The sequence below is a fragment of the Diabrotica undecimpunctata genome, chromosome 3 (assembly GCF_040954645.1).
Source record: "Diabrotica undecimpunctata isolate CICGRU chromosome 3, icDiaUnde3, whole genome shotgun sequence".
Classification (NCBI taxonomy): Eukaryota; Metazoa; Arthropoda; class Insecta; order Coleoptera; family Chrysomelidae; genus Diabrotica; species Diabrotica undecimpunctata.
In genome coordinates this window covers 150092090-150114891 of record NC_092805.1, presented here as the reverse complement: position 1 = coordinate 150114891, position 22802 = coordinate 150092090, and the positions used below count along the sequence as shown (strand labels likewise).

General features: G+C 34.3%; 2 protein-coding genes across 3 annotated transcripts in view; one reads left to right on the top strand and one right to left on the bottom strand.

The window, feature by feature from the left end:
- The window catches only part of LOC140437559 (chloride channel protein 2-like), an 81297-nt gene extending 78838 nt beyond the window's left edge, over nt 1–2459 (bottom strand). The window contains exon 1 of the mRNA XM_072527154.1: nt 2380–2459. Within this exon, the coding sequence (XP_072383255.1) occupies nt 2380–2382 (3 nt within the window). The 5' untranslated portion in view covers nt 2383–2459. The remainder of the gene's footprint in view (nt 1–2379) is intronic.
- Nucleotides 1–22802, top strand: part of LOC140437561 (chloride channel protein 2-like) — a 293059-nt gene that overhangs the window by 116072 nt on the left and 154185 nt on the right. Inside the window, exon 1 of one of the 2 annotated variants that reach the window (XM_072527155.1) lies at nt 13549–13848. The exons of the other annotated variant lie outside the window; for it this stretch is intronic. The gene's annotated coding sequence lies outside the window, so the exon portion shown is untranslated. Of the gene's footprint in view, nt 1–13548; nt 13849–22802 lie in introns of those variants that run through there. 2 annotated transcript variants of the gene reach the window in all.

Below are 22802 nucleotides of genomic sequence, written 5' to 3'. Positions count from 1 at the left end.
TGTAGCCACAAACCAAGCTACCAAGCCCTAGGTGACTTTGTATGCTGGAGTGTCTCCCAAAAATTTTCGTACACTTCTGTACGTCGCAAGGAGTACAGCTTTCTGTATGGCGTTATAGAGATGTTCATTGTATGTTCATTTAGACCCAGTTGTTTTATGTTCTCTAGGAGGCTTTTGGGAATAACACCAGTAGTAGATAGAATAATAGGTACTTTCTGTGTACTTTTCATTCTCCATTAGATCTCTGTACTTGTTAATATTATTATTATTTTCTACATTACTTGTGTACTAATATGTACACGAAAGCTAAATACGCATGCACTGGATGTCTCAAAAATTCCTACATTTCAAATGGGTTAGTACTGCTTAGAATAAATACACAACCTGAAATATTAAATAGTATAAACGCACGAAAATTGGAGTATTTGGGACTTATTATTCGAAATATTGAACGCTATGGAGTGAAGAGGTCCCGAACGCAGATTAAAAATGGCTTAAAATTGTTCGCATATTGTTTTCTATGTAAACTTCTGGACTGTTTCCAGCAGCGGTGAACAAGGTACGAATAGCCATGGTAATTGCTAATTTTCGCAACGGATAGGCACCAAAAGAAAGAGTCCACTTTAATTTTCTAGCTTCTTGTGGAACAAGAATGGACCAGGATCAAAAAACAAAGCTGCCACAGTCATTTGCAAAATATGGAACTGAATCCCGTTCCAGTACTTTCCATGACTCCGAAGTTCTTGTACCTCCTATGTATGTTTCAATATTTAAGCAGGTTCTTTCCCATTCTTCACACTTTTGTTTTGTTATTTGTTTTTTCACTTCTCTATCTTTTTCTCTATACTCTTTATAAACTTCATAGTTGTTTGTAGTTAGCTATTTTCTGTATAGTTGCTTTTTTCTTCAATTATTATTTTTGTTGTTTTATTTCTTTCATACTAGGGCTATTTATTTGTTATATGTTTTTTCTCTCCAAGGGCTTCGAAGGCTGCTTGTTTTATACTCGTCTTTATATGCTTGTATATTTCTTCGATGTTGCCGTATCTGAATTCTATTAATTTTTAGTATAGACGTTGTTTGTATAGTTCTCTTATTGATTGTTCTTGGAGTAGTTCTATATTTTATTGTTTTTCTCTTATAGTGTTCAACGGTTCTTATGTAGAGGGAGTCTTGTAATGTTTCCAATTAATGCCCATTTTTGCTGTCAGTAGTTTATGGTCAACTCCACATTCTGCTCCTCTTCTGACTCTCACATCTTTTATAGAAGACATAGAAGATTTACAGATTGACGACAACTTAACAATCAAAGGAAAGGATAAATTCAAATACTTGGGGTTTATAATCACGAAAAAGGCAACAACAGAGGGAGAAATTAAGCAAAGATTAGGACAAACAAGACCAACAATTCGACAACTTAACTTAGTATGGTGGGATAGACACCTAAATGTGAAGACAAAAACACAGATTTATAAAACATTAGTGCGAAGTATTATGACATATGGGGCTGAAAATTGGATTATAAACAAGAAAAACAGCAGTAAGATAGTAACAACAGAGATGGAATGCCTGCGAAGATGCTGCAGAGGAACAAGAACGGATAGGAGAAGTAATGACGAAATAAATCAAAGAACATCAATAGAAACAGACATACTAACATATATAGAACAAAAAAGACTAAAGTCGTAGGGACATGTAAGAATAACTAGCGACAGCAGATGGATAAAGAGAATAACAGAATGGAGTCCCACAGGAAGGAGGAAAAGAGGACGATCCCGAAGATCCTGGAGGAACAAAGTAGACGACGCCATAAGTAAGAGAGGCCTAAACGATGGAGAATGGGACAACAGAGAGGGATGGAAACGGTTGAGCGAGGGAAGACAGTGAATACTGTAGGAAAACTGAATATATATACATATATATATATATATATATATATATATATATATATATAATCCCGTTCCAGATCTTACTTAAGATAATAAAGATGTACTACTGAAATGAAGTTAGCGAAGCCGCGATGAAGTTAATCATGTACCAAAAAAGGTTAAAGCAAGGCTTCGACAAAAAGGAGACTCGACAGCAGGTGTCAAAACTTATTCTGTAACCACAAACATAGATGTAGTATATAAATAAAAGATTGGATAAGTAGCAATGTGAAAAGGTCTTAAAAATCTTACTACGCAAATTATTGCGTAGTGAAGTATCTAAAAGATAGTTTTGGTGATTATGTACATAATAGTTAATATAAAGAGGAAGCATAACATGATTTAAAGGCTTTTTTAATGTACGAGTAGAAAATATATGTATATATATTTATATATTAACAACAAAGTCACACTAAACTTGCAATTATTTCTAAAGTTTACAAAAACTTACCATATTTTATTATATCAGAGTGCTTCATCATATTTTTAGCCACTAAAAACTAAATACTTACTCGAAAAACTCAGTTCGTGTTCTAATATCGTTAACACACTGCTTAGATCCATTTGTAAGTTACCATTTTAATTTCTTGATCAATTGATTATTGTTTAAGTTTAATCGGCAATTTGTATGAAAATTATCGAAACGTTGGACAACGCTACCTTATTCGTTTGTTATTGTTTTGTTCCTGTACATATATATTGACACTTTCAGAACTACTTGGGAGATTTATCATATATTATAGTTACTATTATGTAGCGGAGAAATTGAACGTCATATTAAATTAAAATTATTTATATTTCCGACATTTGTATCTTCTTTTGAATATATAAATACTTCAGCGAAAAGCTGGGCTACAAATTTGCTAGTTTTTACAATAAAATATAATCAAATATATTATTATAAACTTAAATTGATTTATTGTTGTTGAAAGTAAACAAATTATTTATGAACTAAATTTAAACGACATATTCTGGTAAATCTCGTTATATGTCTATGGTATAGGTTGGCATAAATCGTTATATTCAGATGAAAGTTGTCTCGTTCTAAATCGTGTTTAAAATAGCTTAATTCTTTAATACTATTCCAATTTAAGCCGTAATATTGTTCTAATAATTTTTTAACATCTGCTTTTCCTTGTTTTACTTGTAAACTATATTTTGATATTATACCAGGACAAAACTGGTCCATAGTTCTATTCTTTTTTGTAACTGATTTATATTCAATCATATCGTATCGATAAACAGGTTCCCCTTTTACTAGCATCTTGTTAGATCTGGAACTCTTCCGTATATACAACCTTTTGCACTCACTGATTTTAAAATGTAACGAACTTATAGATTTTATAACTGTGTCTGCAGCTTTCTTAAAATTGAACACCGCTCAATCGCTTCTCAGCTTTATCATTTAAAGAAACTCTCAATTTTAATAAAAACTGAAGTTTGTTAGTTTTGATATGACAAACCTCAAAAAGCTTATGGTAGCAGAATGAATAAAATAAATTTATCGTTTTTTAACATAGCTATGGAGTACAACATTTGTATACCTATTTTTTATATTACCTGTGTAAAAATAATTATAACTAAAATAAAAAATAGTTTGCATATCAAATAATATCTACATGGTTTCAAATTTTTGTACAAATATGATCATTAAAAAGATCGTCTGATATACACCATATACAAAAGCGACTTTCCAAATCCACGTGACACTAACAGCAGATTCACTTTATACAATATAGCCGGAAGAAACAACCTTAGACTTTGGGGCGACCGACTCCAACCCCGTGACCGGATTGAGTACCTCGGTGTGGTGTTTACTCAAACACTGAATTAGAGGGCCGATCTGGAAGTAGCCTGTAACAGGGTTAGGAGCAGAGTCGGTCTACTCAATGCCCTCTATGGTAAGTTCGGGCGGACACACACACGTACACTCATTTCATACATACATACAAAACATTTATCAGGCCGGTGATTGAATATAGATTTAATCTTTATATCTTGTTCAACCGCCACCTGACACAAAGACTGCTGGGATTGGAACGGGAAATCCTGCGTAGAATAAACAACAAACGACGTGACTATCCCTCCGCCCTCATTCATCAACTGTCGAACATCCAGCTCATCAATGAGAGGCTCTCCTCTCTGAGCAGGAGTTACACAATCAAAACAATCCGTGGCCAAAAATTCAGAGCCCAAAACACCTTGAAACCTAAATGTTCATCCATCGGCAATGTATTTAAAAGACTACCTAAACCCAAACTCCCTTTCCTACCCACTAAATTACTGGTTCTTGCCAGCAACGAACTTCCTGATGAATAAATTGACTCCCTGGAGGCAACTCCACTCTTTTATCGCCGTAATAATCAGTAAATGCTCACTTAGAGCTTGCTAGACAGGAAGGGATCGGTTTTCTGTGGTTTCCCGATCCCATTGCACAATGATACCTGCACAAGGATACAGCCACAGTTGCCCTCATGTGATTCACAATTTATATACTTATTAATTAAATTAAATTTATATACTTATTAAATTTATAACCATATTTTTCACTACTAAAATTCTGAAAAGGACGGTTTTAGCTCAACAACCCTTTCACCTCTGATTGTCCAGGATCCTTCTCCTCCGGAGACACCCAACGAAGCAAACCACCGGTAGAACCAATGACAACCAAAGACAAAAGCTAACCCAACAATAAAACAAACCACGTCCTGAAGCGGTGAAAACCCTAAACAGGACAACAAAACACCAAACAAAGAGAAAATCCAACCAAAAGCAAAGACCATCGAGACAATGAACGACGATCGCCTGATATAATACAATTTAAAATGAAATGTCATCTATTACACGTTTTTCAACAGCATCCGGTTTTTTCATACGTATTGTCTTAGCGTTTATTTTCTTCCTTGTTGAGAAGAATGGTTCTTTTCAATTTTCTTGTTTGAAGGTATTAATTTATATTTCTCCAATTTGATAGTAAATTCCTTAGCTGACGGCTTTGCACAGCTCAAAGACCCACAGAAGCGGCCACTTTTAAATGTTTGGTTATCAGTTCTAATTGATAACCATAAGTTCAATTATATGGAATGCCAGATCCATTGCTTCTTTTTTTGTCTGCAATACAGATGGTAGAGGACGGGACATTTTGAAGAAGCGCTGTCACTTCAGTCTCAATATCTGGGTTTTCAAATTTTTGTACATTTCTGTTCACTTCCACTTCACTTCCAATTTCACTAATGACTATTTTTTTATTGACTGCGGCCATAAAATGAAACCATTTTCGTAGATAACGCAATCAGGATATTCTTCTTCTTCCTGGACCTCATTTCCGTTATTCTTATATTGAAGTATAGTCCGAAGTAGGTCGTATCATTGTTCACTACGCATTATATGGCCAAGTATTCCAATCTGCTACGTTTTATGGTTATAACTAGTTCGTGCTCTTTACCCATTCTGTAAGGTATCTTTGTCTATCCAGGAAATGCTCGAAATGCACCTATAGCACCACATTTCAAATGATTCGAGTATCGTCAGTAACGCTTCATGTAACAATACACTGTTATATTACAAATGATTAAGAAAAGTAAAAAAGCAACACATACGTTTCGAAAAATATATCGTAAAAAAATTCAGATGTGTACTCATGCCTACGCATTCATCATCATCAACATTCAACTTGATGATAAACTGGACTCTATATAATTGTTGATTGATACTGTTGAAATCAACTCCATGGTACTGTTGTGTAATCGCTTCCGAAGAAGTTAAGCATACATTTTTTAATGATAATATTAACTTAAACATTAAAAATACTGACGGCAGAACTCCAGGAAATTTGAGGCAGTAGACGAACTAATCGAAATAAATGCAAAATGCGAAACATTAATTTGAATGAATCATCAGAAGAAGATAATACTGTTAATGTAAATTTATTAATGGTTATAGTTTCAGAATATCGTTGAGTAATTAGAAAAATTGCTTATGCTTACTATCTATAGCTCTAGTCTTCTACAAATCCCTAACCATTCTTAATTCAAATGTATTTACCGATGTTAAATTTACATGTCCTATACGTCACTTTATATACGTGTAAAGTCGATAAACATACTAATTAAAGCCACTATGTATATAATTAATGTTTGCTTTTAAAACAATTGCTAAGTTATGTAGATTATACGGAATGTCCCACTTTTTGAACACAGTTTATTAAAGAATAATACAATTATAAATACAATCATATAGGACCTTCAGTTTCTACCACATCTCGCATGTCGATGGCCAGTTTGTTTCATTTCCACATTCTTCCTCTTGGATAGCTCTATCCTCCTTTGTTGCCTTTATTCCGCTGATGTTAATGCTGGCCAAAAGTTGGTTAAACTTATACGAATGACTCTGGAGGGTTCCAAAGCTATTGTGAGAATAGATGGAGATATGACGCAGGCCGTTGATATTAAAAATGGAGTTAGACAAGGGGATGCCTTATCAACAACACTTTTTAATCTTTTTTAAAAAATTTATTAAAATCCTTTGTAAAAGGTATATATTTAAAAACCCAAACGGGCTGTGTTAGACAGAACGTTTTCGGAATACATAATTCCATCATCGGTGTCTAGGAGTACATGAATGTAGCCACTAAATATATGGGTAAAAATCCGTTAACAAATAATTAGTTACATTTGTTCGACATTATATCTTATAAATACTTATGATGTTAAAGTTACCGTTGGATTAGGTAACATGGCGACATATGACTCCTCGTTGAAGTTGCAAGTCTTGCATACTGGATATAAACGGCTGTATTAATACAAGATCTATGCAAATATGCGCATATGCGGATGATGTTGCCATAATAAGCCGCAACAAAAGGGTATTAAGCGAAAAAGTTATAGAACTGAAACGAGAAACTGCTACGTTTGGTCTATATATAAATGAAAGCAAAACTAAATATATGGAGTGCACAAAATCGAATGAACATGAGAATCTGAAGGTAGACCATACCTACAAATATGCCTCCACTTTTCCCTACCTAGGCTCAATAATAAATGACAACAACAACATCAGTCAAGAAATACAAGCACGAATTCTTAGCGGTAATAAGTGCTTTTATGCATACAAAGACTTAATGAAAAGTAAGTTACTGAATCGTGAGACTAAGCTGAGAATCTACAAAACAGTAATTAGACCAGTGGTCACATATGGATGTGAAACGTGGACCCTCTCAACCACTGATGAAAATCAACTGAGAATATTTGAGAGCAAAATACTAAGAAAGATATTTGGACCAACCCAATGCAGCGATAGTTCGTGGAGAATTAAAATGAACCACGAGCTGGATGAACTAATGCAGAGCGCAGATATTGTCAGATTTGTAAAATCACAAAGACTAAACTGGCTTGGTCACCTAGAAAGAACGCCAGATAATCGAGCTGTAAAAGTAGTCCAGAGATGGAAGCCCCAAGGAAACAGAACAAGAGGAAGGCCCCGTAAAAGATGGATAGACGACGTAGAGAGGGATCTTAAAACCATGAACATCAGGCAGTGGCGAAGGAAAGTATCCGACAGGGCAGAATGGAAGAACATTGTTAAGCAGGCCAAGACTCACAAAGGGTTGTAGCGCCATTAGAAGAAGAAGAAGTTAATGCTGGCATTTCTCGTCTGATTTTTGTGCAGATTCATAATTAATAGCTTTTTTAGACCATCTTTTATACCGTATAGTCTTTACTGTCCATATTATATTAATTGCCTTTAATTCTTCTTTCTTTAATAAATTCTGTTGATGCGTCTGTTAATTTCTTTATTAGGTACATATTCTATTCTAGACACTCGGCAAGCTCTTCCGATAAAATCCACTTTACTATAGTATCGACTTTTCTTTTGTTTTTAATTGAAATTTTCCAACATTCGTATTGTTCTGAAGCTATTTTCTTGTAGCATTTTAAAGTAATTACTATTTTTACATTTGTAAATTTACTAATGTTTGTATTTTGAGAACGATTTCCGAAGTGTAAATTGAAAAATAAACTTACTTTAACCTTCAATTGTGGGTTATTCCCATTAAAATAGTAATTATTTCCAACATTCGGTTCCACAAATAAGTATTGGTTCTACTACTGGTCTAGATATTGAGAATTTTATTTTAGTTGTGATGCGATTTGACCAAAGAAATGAATTAAGAATTGTTGTGCATTTCCACCATTGCTGTATTCTTTATTCTACGCCTCTTTATGATATTCCCTGAGTTAGATGCTGCGTAAATGTTTATATTCTTCCCACATTTTTAGATGTCTTAATTGTATATCTATGTCCTTTTCTTTCCCTATTCCCAGATACTCTGTTTTCTGCATCCTTCATTCAAATCCCAAAGTTCATACTCTTTAAACTTTCGTAGCATGTAACCCATGTCGTCTTCACAGTCTGTGACTATAATAATCTGATTATCAAAAGAATAAATTTTTTAATCTCTTCTCTTGGTTGGAACAAAAACAAGGGATCCAAGCAGTAAAATTATTAAACGAAAAGAGACAGACTACACATGTTCTTGTTTTAAATGGATGTTATTAATCAACCAACCTACGGACATTACTAGAAGGTAGTATCTAAACCAAAATCTTCATTACCATAGTATCTAAACCAAGTTTTTGTCAGTTTCTTAGAAGAAACGAATAGATTTCTGTTAATTGCTTAATATCTGTTCTTTTATTAATTGTCTGTTTAATCTGAGATATAAATGTCATTTCCAGAAAAGTCCTTTTGTGATAGTTCTTTTTATTTGCTAAAACCTTTACAGACGCAAAATCCATATTATGCCCTTCATTAACAACACGTGTGTAGCTAAAGAGTACTTGCCTGGACATATTATTGTATGTATTACTTGCCACAATAAATACATGGCATACTGTAAATTACTTCATACAGCAGCTCCTTTGGTGATCTATTTACTATTTAAATGGGAATAAGCCACCTCCAGAATAGAGAACGATTTCCGAAGTGGAAATTGAAACGTCAATAAACGTACTTTAACCTTTAATTGTGGCTTATTCCCATTTAAATAGTAATTAATTTAAAATGCCACAAGAAAATAGCTTTAGAACAATATTGGTGATCTATCTTTCATCCTTGAAAATAGGTTATTAACAGTTAACACTGTTCTACTAGCTATTTTGAGGTTTAACTGGTTGTTTACAATTCGTGTGAGCTTTGGCTTAATCGGTCTAATAAATAGTCAAGAGATGAATGCAATTACCTCCGGAATGTCACCATTATCATTGTTTGCTCTATTATCATTATGAATTGAGTTATTTATAATAGCTGTTGTGCTAGATGGAGTGTTAAAGATAGGTGTTTTAACATTACAGGAGGTGTTTTGAAAAATTTTCCCGAGCTCAATTTTGATCCAAAAAATCTGAAAAAAATCAGAGTATTTTTGGGCATTTAAATGTACATATATACATTATTTTTTTTTAGATTTTTAATGCAAAGAATCACTTGGGAAAAAATTTAGGCAAGAAACACATTTTTTACTATAGGGGAATACTGGGGCCACGTAGGTAGCTAAAAATTTTGCTAAAGGGGTTTTTAAATATATACTTTCAAGTGAATAATCCCAAATAAGAATCTATCCGAGTGCAGATTTACCACATTATCCTGCTATAGCCTTTAATATTTTTTATATAAACCATTCTAAAGTTCGTGCTAATGACAGAAATAAGAAAAATTAGAAAGCAAAATATCTAGCACATACGGAAAACAATTCAGAATAAATATTTGTTTTTAATAAGCTATTCAATATAACCTCCTTTTGTTTTTTAAAATCGATTTAAACAAACACAATTTAAACAAAAGAATAAATATTTTGATATGGTCCAGATTTGTTTGCTTATTATTGGTGTCTATATAATTTGCAGCCCTGGATAATGCAAAATATTGTGTTCTATTTTATTTTTAAAAGTGTTATTTATTTATTTTTCTGTTGTATGAATGTATTTTCTTTTGAAATTGTACTTATAGTTAATATTGTAATGTAAATTAATAATTCTTGTAGGATAGCAACTATTTGTAGATGTTTCGATTGTGTTTCTTAAATCAGAATCCGTTTCGAAAAATCTGTATGAAAGCAGCTTCCTACCTATAATATGTAGATACTTAAAATAGTACATAGACAATACAGTATATTACGAATATGTATATACAGACCTAAATCGTTTGTTGTGAAATAAAGTAATGACTGTATTAAAAATAAAAATATTTGTTTGCCAGGCTTTGGAACATATTTGAAATATTGTACTCACTTACCTGACCTTTATCACTAAAGCAATTTTTAAGATCCAATATCAGACTAATGATATTTGCTTATTTTTTTGAAGGACATCAAAATGATTGATTTTAACAATTCAGTGTGGCAGACAACCTCTTTTCAAGCTGACGATTCGTATTCGAATCATAAGATATTTCGTGTTTTCGTGTAAATATCATCTAATTACATTTTTTAACCTCCTGTGAGATCCATGCTCCCCTGCAATCTCCTGTGATCTCTGTGCTGTTGTATGGAATGAAGGCATGGACACTAAAACAATAGATCGCGATAGATTAGAGGCTTTCAAAATGTGCTAGAATAAGCTGGGTGGACAAAGGTACAAACGACGGCGACGTAGTATAGGAAAGAATAAGAACAAAAAGAAGTCCTAAATACTATCAAAATTGGAAAGCTGCAATATTTGCGCCATATTGTAAGAGGTGAGCGCTACGAACTGCTGCAGGTGATTATGGAGAGGAAAATAGAAAGACAAAGAAGTCGAGGTAGAAGACGCTTAGCGAAACAATCTAAGAAAGTGGTTCAACTGTAGTTCTACAGAACTGTTTACAGCAGTGGCATCAAAGATTCGAATCGCTACAACTGTTTTGAGAGGAGACGGCATGTAAATAAAAAGTTACAATTAGACGACATCACAAAAAACCTAAAAATAATCAAGACATCACCAAAATACGAAGAGGCGAAGTGAATGGCATAGTTCGCACGTATAGCTTGGGAACATAAAATAAAAAAGTTAATCGACTAGTATAATTTTGCCAGGAAAAAAACTCTTTTTATTATTTTTCTTCTTCTTTTTCTTGCTGTTTATAAGCAATTTTGCTTGTCCATTGACGGATTAATACCTCTATGAAAAGATGTTACTCCATCTTTTGCGCGGTCGTCCTATACTTCTTCTGCCGATGGGTGATTTATCTCTTACTATTTTGACCACAGGGCTTTGCTTATGTGGTTATTCCATCCTTTTTTGTTTAGTGTCCATTCATATGCTGTGCGTTACATATTCTTCTAATATCTTTACTTCTCTTTCGATCTCTCAGCGTATTTCCTGTAATTCTTCTCAGTACTCTCATATCTGACATTTCTAGTGGCTTTTGTGTCATGGCTACGTCGGATATTCTTTCTAAGGTATGTGTAATTATTGGTCTTACATGGCTTTATAATTTCTTGACTTCATCTTAGTATAAATGTCTGTTTCGTCATATAGTGTTATTAAGGCATACTGCCAGTCTATTTGCTTTTTGTACTTGATCTCTCACTTCTTTGTTTAGGTTTCCATAGCTGGACAATGTAAATCCAAGGTATTTTATTTCCACTACTTGTTCAATGCTGATGCCATCAATTTCTATTTTGTGATTAGTTCTTTGCTAATTACTATTTTTTTAGTTTTCTGAGATGAGATTGTCCTATTAAATTGTTTTGCTCTTATTATTAATGTTGCATCGTCTGCGTAACAGAGTATTTTACTTCTTTTTTTTCTATTCTGTATCCTCTTTCTTTGTTGATACTTTTGTTGACGTCATTTATGATTAAATTAAAGAGCATAGGGCTTAATGAGTCTGTCTGTCTTATTATGCTGCCTATTTCTATAGGTTCTGTAAGTTGTCCATCTATTATGATTTCCATTTTTTTGTTTTGGTAGATGTTTTTAATAGTTTTTATGATATTTAGGTGAACTTAACTATTATACAGAAGATGAATTACATCTTTGAGTCTTATTCTGTCTAATACTTCCTTTAAGTCAATCAGACACAGAAACGCTGGTCTATTATACTCTAGTGATTTCTCAGTAATTGGCTTTAAGACAAATATTGCATGTGTACACGATCTTTCAGTACGAAAACCCTATTGTTCATCTGCTAAACTTATCCTCTGATTTTAAGGGGGCCACCACTCCAGCTTTCCTCTAGATCTTGGGGATTTGTAGTATACGGATGCAGCAATTTATCATGGGTACGAGCCAATCGACGGTTATTGGTTCAAAGTTCTTTATTTGTTCTGTTCGTATTTCGTCCAGGAAAGCGTTTTATTATCTTTCATTTAGTAACTCGTCTCTCATTTCCTCCAGACAAAAGAAGGTACCTAGAACATTCCTTTTTTATCGATATCTCGTTGGACTCTCACCTTGATCATCCTTGATATCGGCCGACTGTTCGGCAATGGGCTATCTGATCGCGTGTGACTTCTGTCAGGTTGGATGCTGGGGCAGCGAGATTTTTTTTTTAAGATTCCGAATCAACCTCTAAGGACGTATGCTGTTTTGTTTTATGTCCAGACTCGTCATTAGTTTGCACTACCTGTCTGTTCTGTTGGCGGATATCGCATTATTGCTTCCGAAAAAAGATCATCCTCATGTAGCTCCCTCTAGACTTTATACTTTAGTGATATTTGTTTTACTATTTTTACAAACTTATCATATGACTCAGGACATGATTTCAGGTAGAAAACCTCTTGATTCAAGGCTTCAAAGAAATTTGCCCATTTTGCTTTTTTTAACCTTATCTTAAAAAGATCAGTGTTGTATTTGATTTGCGTGTTATAAAGGCAAGTTATTGGTCTGTGTTGTGTTTTTGGGAGGTCCAACGATTTTGTTCATCTGATCTCCAATCCTTTGCTGGCGAACGCGTTATCTGAGATGTAACATTTGTACTATCTTCCACTATTAAAAGATACTGACAATGTCGATGTAATCTCGGTTTGTTAAATATCTGGAGGCTATAATACAACTTATATCAGAAGGCATGATTAAAAGCAGGAGAGAAGGCATGATTAAAAGAAAAAATCCTGTCTGAGAATCTTACGAGAATGGCTCTAAATACCAGAAACTGCAAACATAATACAAGCGGCAGAAAACAGAGAAACATAATATATGGCGGTAGCTAAACTTCGGTAGAAAAAAACATAAAAAAGAAAAGTAGGAAATTACAGAAGAAGGTACAGGATACTATCCCATACTTTGGGTGAGTGTCGAACATCAGCGTCAACCTAATAAAAGCATTACCTACAGAATTTATACAAGAACAATTTTAACAACATTAAAATATGCATGTAAAATTTATCACTGTTCGCAAAAATAAACGATTAAAGCAGGGTTATTGCATACTGGCAACTACCCAATTGTTTATATGAATGTAAGTTCCTATCAGGTTCCTATCAATTACGTTAATGTGAAAAATAATATTAAACAGAGGCAACACGTTCAACACATTGCTGTAAAACGTTACACCTATACAAACCTCCGATAAAATATAACAGTGCGGGAACTTTTTGCTCATATAGACGGACTTTGACAAATTCAAATTAAAACCCAAATAGTATTTTGCCGTATTTCAAAACAAAAGCACGTGAACAAATTTGAAAACCATGAGTTAATTAACACCTTACTGTGTTTTACCGGCGCTGAGCCTGATTTATTACAGTGATAATCCGGTGAAATTAAGTATTATATCTCGACATTTCAAACAATCAACACAAATCTGAAGCAGCTACTTCCAGATAACTGTTATCGCAAAGGCAAAGATTGAAAATAGTTTTTTAATAGCTTCGTGTAAAATACAATAGCTGTTGTTCTGCAGTTGTTTTGCCGTTGTTATGAATTAAAGTGCATTCGAATAGGTAAGTTGATGCTTTTGATTTAATTCTATAATTTAAATTAATTATTTTAACATGCTTTAGTGGACATAACAACTATTTCGTCACACATTGATAGTATTTTGTCAAGATATTTAAAACTGCATTCCTCAAATGTTTCTAACAGCTCAGTATACATTTTAATATTTTTATCTCTTACACAAACTTGTTACAAATTTGTTTTTCTGTGATAAAATTCTTGACCGTCAATTTCAAGTTTATAAGGTTATGTTTACTTAGAAGGTTTTCCTGTATTTAAAAACCATTTAAGCAAATATTTAAAAAAACCAAAAAGCCCAATATCTTTAGATTTTAATATCTTCGTGGCAGGTTAATTACACCATCTCGAGTATCGAACTCGAGCTCAAATAATTCTTAATTCTTGCTATTGCATTCTTTTTCTTAGTGCTATTTTTATTCCTGAAAATTTTCTTCCTAGTTAGAATAGTTGTTATTTTTCGTATATATTTTTCGCAATATTTGCGTATGCTTTGCTTTTAGTTGTATTGTATTTTGTAGGTTGCTTCTAATGTGTAGCCCGTAAAGTCAAGTAAAAATTAACTAAGTATATTGTAATATGTTGTGTTTTATTTCGTTTATATTTAGCAAAAGGCAGTTACTTCAGTTTATCTGTTTTATTACGAAATATAAGTGTTTTGCGCTATAACTTCCATGTAATGTGAGTGAGTATACTGCGTGTGCCTTATTTGTATTTTTATGAAAACCAATTATTTGATTATAGAGATTAAGTTTTAAGGTATGTGGGGTCTTTCTCACCAGAGTCTTCATTTGATCGTGTTAAAGATCTTCCTCTTGGTCTTCGCCCTTTTACCTTTCCTTCTACTATTAATAGTTCCATGATCTCCGTTCTTCTAGCTATGTGGCCGAAGTATTTTAGGTATGCTCGGTTTACTTCTTGTCATAGCCTGTCTTTTATATGAAGCGCTTCCAGAATTAACAAGTTGACTCTATTTTTGTCTTGTACAAGCGCAGAATTCTTCTATAGACCCACATTTCGAAAGAGTCGATCTTACTCCTATCGATTTTTTTAAGAGTCCATGTATCAACTGCGTATGCTGCAATGGGAAAAGTGGACTCTTTTACACTGAGTGTATCCAGCTTTTTATTCCATTTCACGTTTTATTGATGTCTTCTGATATTTGTAGTTTTTCTTTGTTTATCAGTTTCATCTGGAGTTCTTCTGCATTATTTACTCTTAGCTTTTTTGTCTGATGTATGTTTCTAGTTGTTTGTAATTTGAGCCTGCAATTAATTTTTAACGGTTTATGACTGATCCACAGTATTCTCCACGCATAGCTTTTATGCGTGGAGTTTTCTATTTGGACTAGTCCATGTTAAGAGCCTTCATGGGTGGTTTTTTTAAAGTGTATTTGTTATCTCTAGATTATTTTCACTGCAAATTGTAGAAGACGTTCTCCTCTGTTGTTTCTAATGCCCAAGCCAAATGACCCGTCAATATTTCTCAATTGTGTTTCATTTTCAGTTTTTCCTACCTTCGTATTAAAGTCTCCAATAATATATATTGGCTCTTTTGGTGGGATTTTCTTTAAGATGTTTTCTATGTTGTATATGTCGTCATATGTCTTTATTTAGGGTATCTTTTGTGGGCATATATACCTGAATGACATGGAAATTTTCTGGTTTTGCTTCTAATGTTATTTTTATGACTCTGTTGTTTATTGTTTCATATTGCCTGATATATTTTGATATTCTATTATTTATTAGTATGGCTACACCATTATATCCTGTGTTTTCGGATCCTGATACGTAATCAGTGTTTCTGCTCGACCACGTATGCCTATATTTTGTCTTATTAGTTCGTTCTCTACTACGCGAAGTTTTCCAGTTTGGAGAAGACCTCTAATGTTTCATGTACCTTTATTCATCGATTTTCTACTTTGAAGGTTCTGTGTTTGGAGAACTCATACCATTACAGCCTCGATACAGTAATGACATAGCGGCTGCCCTATGCCATGACCACAGTTGGTCCACGGGTACTTATTTGGTAAGACCTTATTCACACCTATCCTTCATATATGTAGGACATTTCTGTCCGAACTGCGTCGGGGTTGAGGACTCTCCTACAGTCCATCTTTCGCGACGTACAGAGAAGCCAATACTCAATTCAGAACTCCTTCTTCAAGCAAGCTGGAGCGAACTGGTCTCTGGGGCATTACATACTTAAAAGTCGCTCTGCATATTTAGTTGCTTGTTTATTATATATTAAACGTAAAGATACGGCTTCTTCTTATTTATTTTTTGTATATTTTTCGAGTAAGATATACATAGTATAGTACAGTTGACTTAATATAACAAATATTTTGTTCAATTTTTTTTGCCGTTGAGACTAGTGACTTGTTCAACTTGTCGGAGCTTGAGATAAAAGTTCAGCTTAAACTTTGAGCTGCAGGTTGAGTTCGTGGCTCGAGCCAAGAATAGTTCTAGCCGAGCCGAGCCGAGCTCGAAAATATAATAAATATAAAATGTAACATTCGTAGTAATTTTTTCCACTTTCTCGAAATTTCTTTTCAATCTTCTTCTTCACGTGCCATCTCCGCGACGGAGGTTGGCAATCATCATGGCTATTCTGATCTTAGATGCTGCTGCTCTGAATAGTTCAATTGATGTGCATCCGTACCATTCCCTTAAGTTACGCAACCATGAGATTCTTCTTCTTCCTACACTTCTCTTGCCCTGGATTTTCCCTTGTATAATCAATTGAAGTAGGTTGTATCTCTCATTACGCATAACATGCCCCAGGTATTGCAGCTTTCGTGTCTTGATGGTTTCCAATACTTCCATTCTTTTGTTGATTCTTCTCATGACTTCGTTGTTTGTTACATGCTCGGTCCATGATATCTTCAGGATTCTTCAATACACCCACATTTCAAATGCTTCCAACTTTTTAGCAGTCGACGCGTTAAGTGTCCATGCTTCTATCCCATAAAGCAGAGTCGAGAAAATATAGCACCTTGCCAGCCTAACTCTCAAGTCCAATTTTAGTTCTCTTGCACAAAGTACCTTTCTCATTTTATTGAAGTTTGTACGTGCTTTCTCTATTCGAACTTTGATTTCTTTGGAGTAATCGTTTGTGTGATTAATTATTGTGCCAAGATAGTGGTAGTTTTCAACTTATTCTAAAGCACTACCGTTAATTGTCAGGCTTTCACCATTACATATTTTGGGTTTTTGATATCCTCATAAATTTGGTTTTCTTGGTGTTTATTGATAATCCATATTCCTCTCCATACTCAACTATCTTGTTCATTAGCTTTTGGAGGTCTCGGAGGTTGTCTGTTATTATGATAGTATCGTCCGCATATCTAATGTTGTTAATTGGTGTTCCATTGACCTTGATTCCTGCTGTTTCTTTCTCAAGAGCTCTTTTCATAATTTCTTCAGAGTATGCATTGAATAGTAGTGGTGACAATACACACCCCTGTCGCACTCTTCTTTTAACTTCGAACTCTTCTGATGTGTGTTAATTAATGCGTACGTGTGCCTGCTGTTTATAATATAGATTTGTTATAATTCGAAGGTCATTGTGTTGTAGTTGTTTTGCTTTGAGGATGTCCATTAGCTCTTTGTGGCGGACTTTGTCGAAAGCTTTGTTGTAGTCTATGAAACAGACGTACATATCTTGGTTCACATCCAAGCATCTCTGGATTAGTACGTTGAATGCAAATAGAGCTTCACCGGTACCTACGCCATTACGGAATCCAAATTGAGTTTCTTCAATATCCATATCAAGTGTTTTGTAAATGCGTTTATGAATGATCTTTAAAAACAATTTAAGTGTGTGAAACATCAGGCTTATGGTACGGTGGTCGGTGCATTCTCTAGCATTTTTCTTTTTTGGGAGATAAATGAATGTTGAGGTCAACCATTCGTTGGGTATGTCTCCCGATTGATAAATTGTATTAAAAAGCTTTAAGAGGACATCAATGTATTCATTTTCTATTATTTTAAGGATATCAATAGGCAGTTGATATCGCCCCGGGCTTTTTCCGTTTCTGGTGTTCTTTAGTGCATACAGTATTTCTTCCTTTGTAATTTCTACACTTGTTTCTCTGTCCTCAAAAGACAAGTATTGTGGGTTTCCTCTTTCGTCGTCGAAGAGTCTTCCATATACTCTTCCCATCGTTTTAGTTTTTCGTTAGTCGTTATCATAGTATGTCCATTTTTATCAAAAAAAGTTGTGTTGTCGTTTCTTTTTTGCAGTCCTGCCATTTCTTTAACCTTTTTATGTATGTTGAATAGGTCGTATTTGTTCTGAAGATCCTCTATCTCTTTACATTTTTGCTCATAGTAAGTTTGTTTTGTCTCTCTTATCTTTTTTCTGATTTCGTTGTTAATGATTTTGTAATTGTGACTGTCTTTGTTCTTGGCTTGTCTTCGTTGTTCCATCATGCCGAGTATCTCGTCGGTCATCCAATTGTCTTTCTTTCGTTTCAATCTTACTTACTTTTAACTGCGTTATGGGTCTTTTTGGTTATATATCATGAAATAAATTACACACTACCATCTAAGTTCCTGATATGTCTCCATACTGAATCATCAAGTGTATTTCAATTCTTTGTTTTACACTTAAATAAAATTAATGCAACAGTTATTGTATTATTTTTTATTATTAATAAATATGTTATAATAATCATTTAATTTCTAAGCGCATTTATTTTAAATTCTGTCAGCTAGATGCCAACCCGGAATCAGCTCATTTTTATTGATCTAAAAATGTCACAAGATACAGAGTGTTACATTTACAAAAAATCCCAAGGCGCCATCACTTTAATGTGTATCCCTGTGTATGATTAAATTTAGTTGTAAAATGTAGGTCATTAAAATTAAAAATCGACGTGTTTTAGATTTTTTTCAAAAAGCTTTTAATTTAGGAAATATCCAATTTATTCCATACTTTACGGACACACTGTATATTGAAAATCCATATTTGTAATCTGAATTAGTTATTTGCAAACAAAAGTATCAGCCCTAGCAGAAATAAATGAATTAGAAAAATTATTTAGTATTAGCTAAAATATTGAGAAGCTCGTTAAGGAAAGCTCTGCTTGTTTCGAATTCAACTCGGCTCAGCTCGAAAAAAACAAACCGGCTTGAGCTCGAAGTTCGGCTCGTCAAACGAGCTAAGCCTCGAGCCAAATCGAGTTAAGCTCAAGCTTGTGACCATCCTTAGTGGGCATGCGCACTCTTATAATCTGTCGTGCATAGTTCTTGCATACCATGAAAATTGCTTAATGTAAAGTCGACTTAAAATAATCTACTACAGAGGGGTTGGTTGTCTACACTAAAAAGGGTCTACCAAGCACTACCAATACTATAGAAAAAGAAGAAACTGAAATATTTAAAAATAAAGATTAAACCTGAAAACAAAGTATGCAAACTGGAGTTTACTACCACTACTAAACCACTAAACTAAACCACTATTAGTCAAAATTAAAGGCAATGAACAAACTACAAAAGTCGAAGCATTACTCAAGACCAACTAACTAACTAACAAAGGTTAGTTGGTCTCGAATACCGCTTTAACATTTCTTAAATTTTGTAGTTTGTTCATTGACTTTAAGTTTTACTGAACCAGTGGTATAATACCCCAATTTGCATACTTTGTTTCCAGGTTTAAGAGCGTAGGCGCAAAATTTCGGGCCAATGCTTTTTAAATGCATTAATTTTTTTCAAATCCTAAGAAAACTAATGAATATGTTTGAAAAATTTAAACACTGAATGGAAGATTATTTACATTATTACCGAGGGCCGAAAGTCCCTTAGAATAAACAAAAAGTTTCTTTTAAATGAGATATTTGAATTTCTCTTTTAATTTTCTTTTTTTTCACCCATCTTCTTCTTCTTACGATGCCTATCCGTTCCGGATGTTGGCGATCAACATGGCTATCCTAACTTTGCTTGCTGCTATTCTGAATAGTCCGGTTGTCGATGTAATAAACCACTTTCTCAGGTTTTGAAGCCAAGATATTCTTCTTCTCCCTGGTCCTCTCTTTCACCCATGTAACTTACTAAAATAAACATTATAGAAGTTTTCAGGGACTTTTGGCCCTCAATAATAATATAATCTTTCATTCTGCGTTTAAATTTGTCTTATTATTAAATAAATACTTATTAGTTTTCTCAGGATTCGAAAAAATGAAAGCATTTAAAAAGCATTGGCCCGAAACTTTGCGTCTACGCTCTTAATCTTTATTTCTAAATATTTTTATTCTTTTCTTCAAAAGATGTCGAATATTTTAACTTGGCGAAGACAGAGAATGTATGTACTAGAAACACTTTTTAATATTTGCCTAATGCAAAATATTTTGTCAATGAACGATTTCTTTTTTTTTAAGTAAAACATATGTATATATGTTGGTATTCCAATTTTAAAGAAAACTAAAATATCTCAAATTATAATATATACTAGAAGATGGCCGTGACCTTCCTAACAACTCAACGTGATGAACATCCTTTCGTATATGCTCTTATAAAACAAATATTTGGCATAAAGATTTGGCACTCTTGAAATATCACACATCACACTTTCACCTTGTAAATAACCGTTCGCGGTTCATTAGAGACTACTACCACATTTTATCTTCTCGAGCGTCAGTTGGGATTCCTGGAAAACCTAATGTTCTACTATATAATTCTTTTCAATTTATCAGAAATGTAATTACCATATCCAGTTTCTTCAGGTCGAGGTTAATGTTTCGCTGTTATTGTACCTATAAAAAAACTAAAACAAATAATGTGAATCAAATGTAAATATTTATGAATTAAAATTATATCGAAACTATGTATTCTTACAATAGTGGTGACACAATTAGTAAGAAAGTTACAAAACATTGGTAATTTTGTTATTTTACAAATTAATCTAATAAAACATATTCTAGCAAATAAGATTCTTAGTAACAAACACTTTTTTTCTTTCTCCACTTCCTCTTACCCTATCAGGGTGTCGAATAAATTAAAAAAAACAATTGTACAAAGTTAAATGAATATCTGAAACTATCTATACATATTTGATACTATTATATAACAATTATAGTATTTATACACATAAAAGTTAAATTAGATTAAGTAAATTGGATTCGTAGATCTTTTTTCACGAGTCTGTGGCATTGAAAATACAACCACACATTAAACAAAAATCATCAAATTTTCAAAACAATTTTCTTGCCTTCTACCTAAAAATTTTAATAATAAATAAATTTGCACCTCAAGTTGCTAAGTATATTGCTCAACTCTTGTACCCATTACCTATCTTTTGTGTTTAACGGGTAAAAGATCAGGAAACCTACCTGACCAGGAACCAACGATCATGCATGAGTCGAGATCAAGCCTGGTAGTGCCTGTATGAGATCTGACTTTATCCTGTTGGGAAATTTTATTTTCTTACCGAACACGGACGACCTCGCTATGCTGGTGGCGGCACGTGACAGGGAGGAACTCTTGCTTCGCATTACGCGTGCGTGTGTATTTGTTGAGGATTGGATGAGCGAGCATGATATTTCTCTCGCGAAGGATGTACGCTGTAGTACTCAGAGGATACAGAAAGAGAGACAGTTGTATTTAAGAGCGTAGGAGCAAAAGTGACGCCCACAAAGCATGTTAAGTATCTGGGAGTTACTCCCCACCAGAGTGGAAGTTGAAACATTTGAGGGGGGTGACCCGCAGCCCGCAGTTATTCAGAGAATGACTGCACTGAAGAGAATAATGCCCAATATCGGTGGACCCAAATTCGAAAGGATGAGGGTGCTTCACGGTGAAGTCTGCCTAGTCTGGAGTGAGGTGGTAGAAATACCAACTTACAAGAGGATCATGGTATGCGTCGACAGAACTAGTCTACTGCGAGTAGCATGTGCCTAAAGGACTCTGAGAGTGATCACCGGCTGTGTTCCTTTACATGTGCTGGCAGGTGAAAGGGCCAGGATGTATAGTCGTAGGGGGCGGAATATTGAAGAGCGAGAGGTGACTGAGATAAAGCTGGCCGAGAGATTAGTTTCAATCAGTCAGCGGCAGCAAGAGTGTGAGGCAACAACTGATGTGGTGGAGTGGACGAAGTCACGAATTCCGAACCTTCGAATCTGGGTGGACTGTGGGCATAGGCAGTTGGATTATTATCTGACGCAAATGCTCACAGGCCATGGCTGCTTCCGTAGCTACCTTTTCAGTTTTAGGAGTGCACAATCCGATTAGTGCCTTTACTGTGGTCTTTCGGATACTGTAACATACACGATGTTGGAGAGTTAGCGTTGGGCGAATGAAAGAGAAAAGTTTAAAAACGAGCGTAACTGCAGAATGTTTAATTCCGTAAAAGAAATGGTGAAAAAAAATGACAGTTGAAATTCTTTGGTGGTTCGTATGGATGTGGTTTTCTCGATGAATCTGTAGAAGCAAGAATGAGAATCGCGTAATAGCAGGGCATAAAGGGAGATGTTTTGCCTTAACCAGCCCTTCCATCCTAAGGTCTGGAGTGATAGAGAAGAGGTTTTTAGTTGGAAGAAGTATCAAAGGTATAACTCGCTCAGGCATCTCTTCGTGGCACAACCTCGTTAGGGAATTAGGAACCCAACACTACCTGAGTGAGTCACAGGTGTCTGTATGCAGATTTTCCTTCTTCTTTTAAATGTGTAAAGAAAAGTATACAGACAGTTAAGGAAGACTGCAGACCAAAATACCTGATCCTATAAACGATAAACTAAAATCTTGCGATACAAATTTTAGAAAGTCACTGTCCTGTACCATTAAGCCATTTTTTTGTCAGTAAAATATAGAAAAAAAATGGATTTATAATGAAATTTACACTGAATAGGTGTTTCTCGTAGTCTGTGGTTCTTTAGACAGCTCCAATACCTCCACGACGTTGTTACCTTAGCTCGGTAGTACCCACTTATCAATTTCTCAAAAAA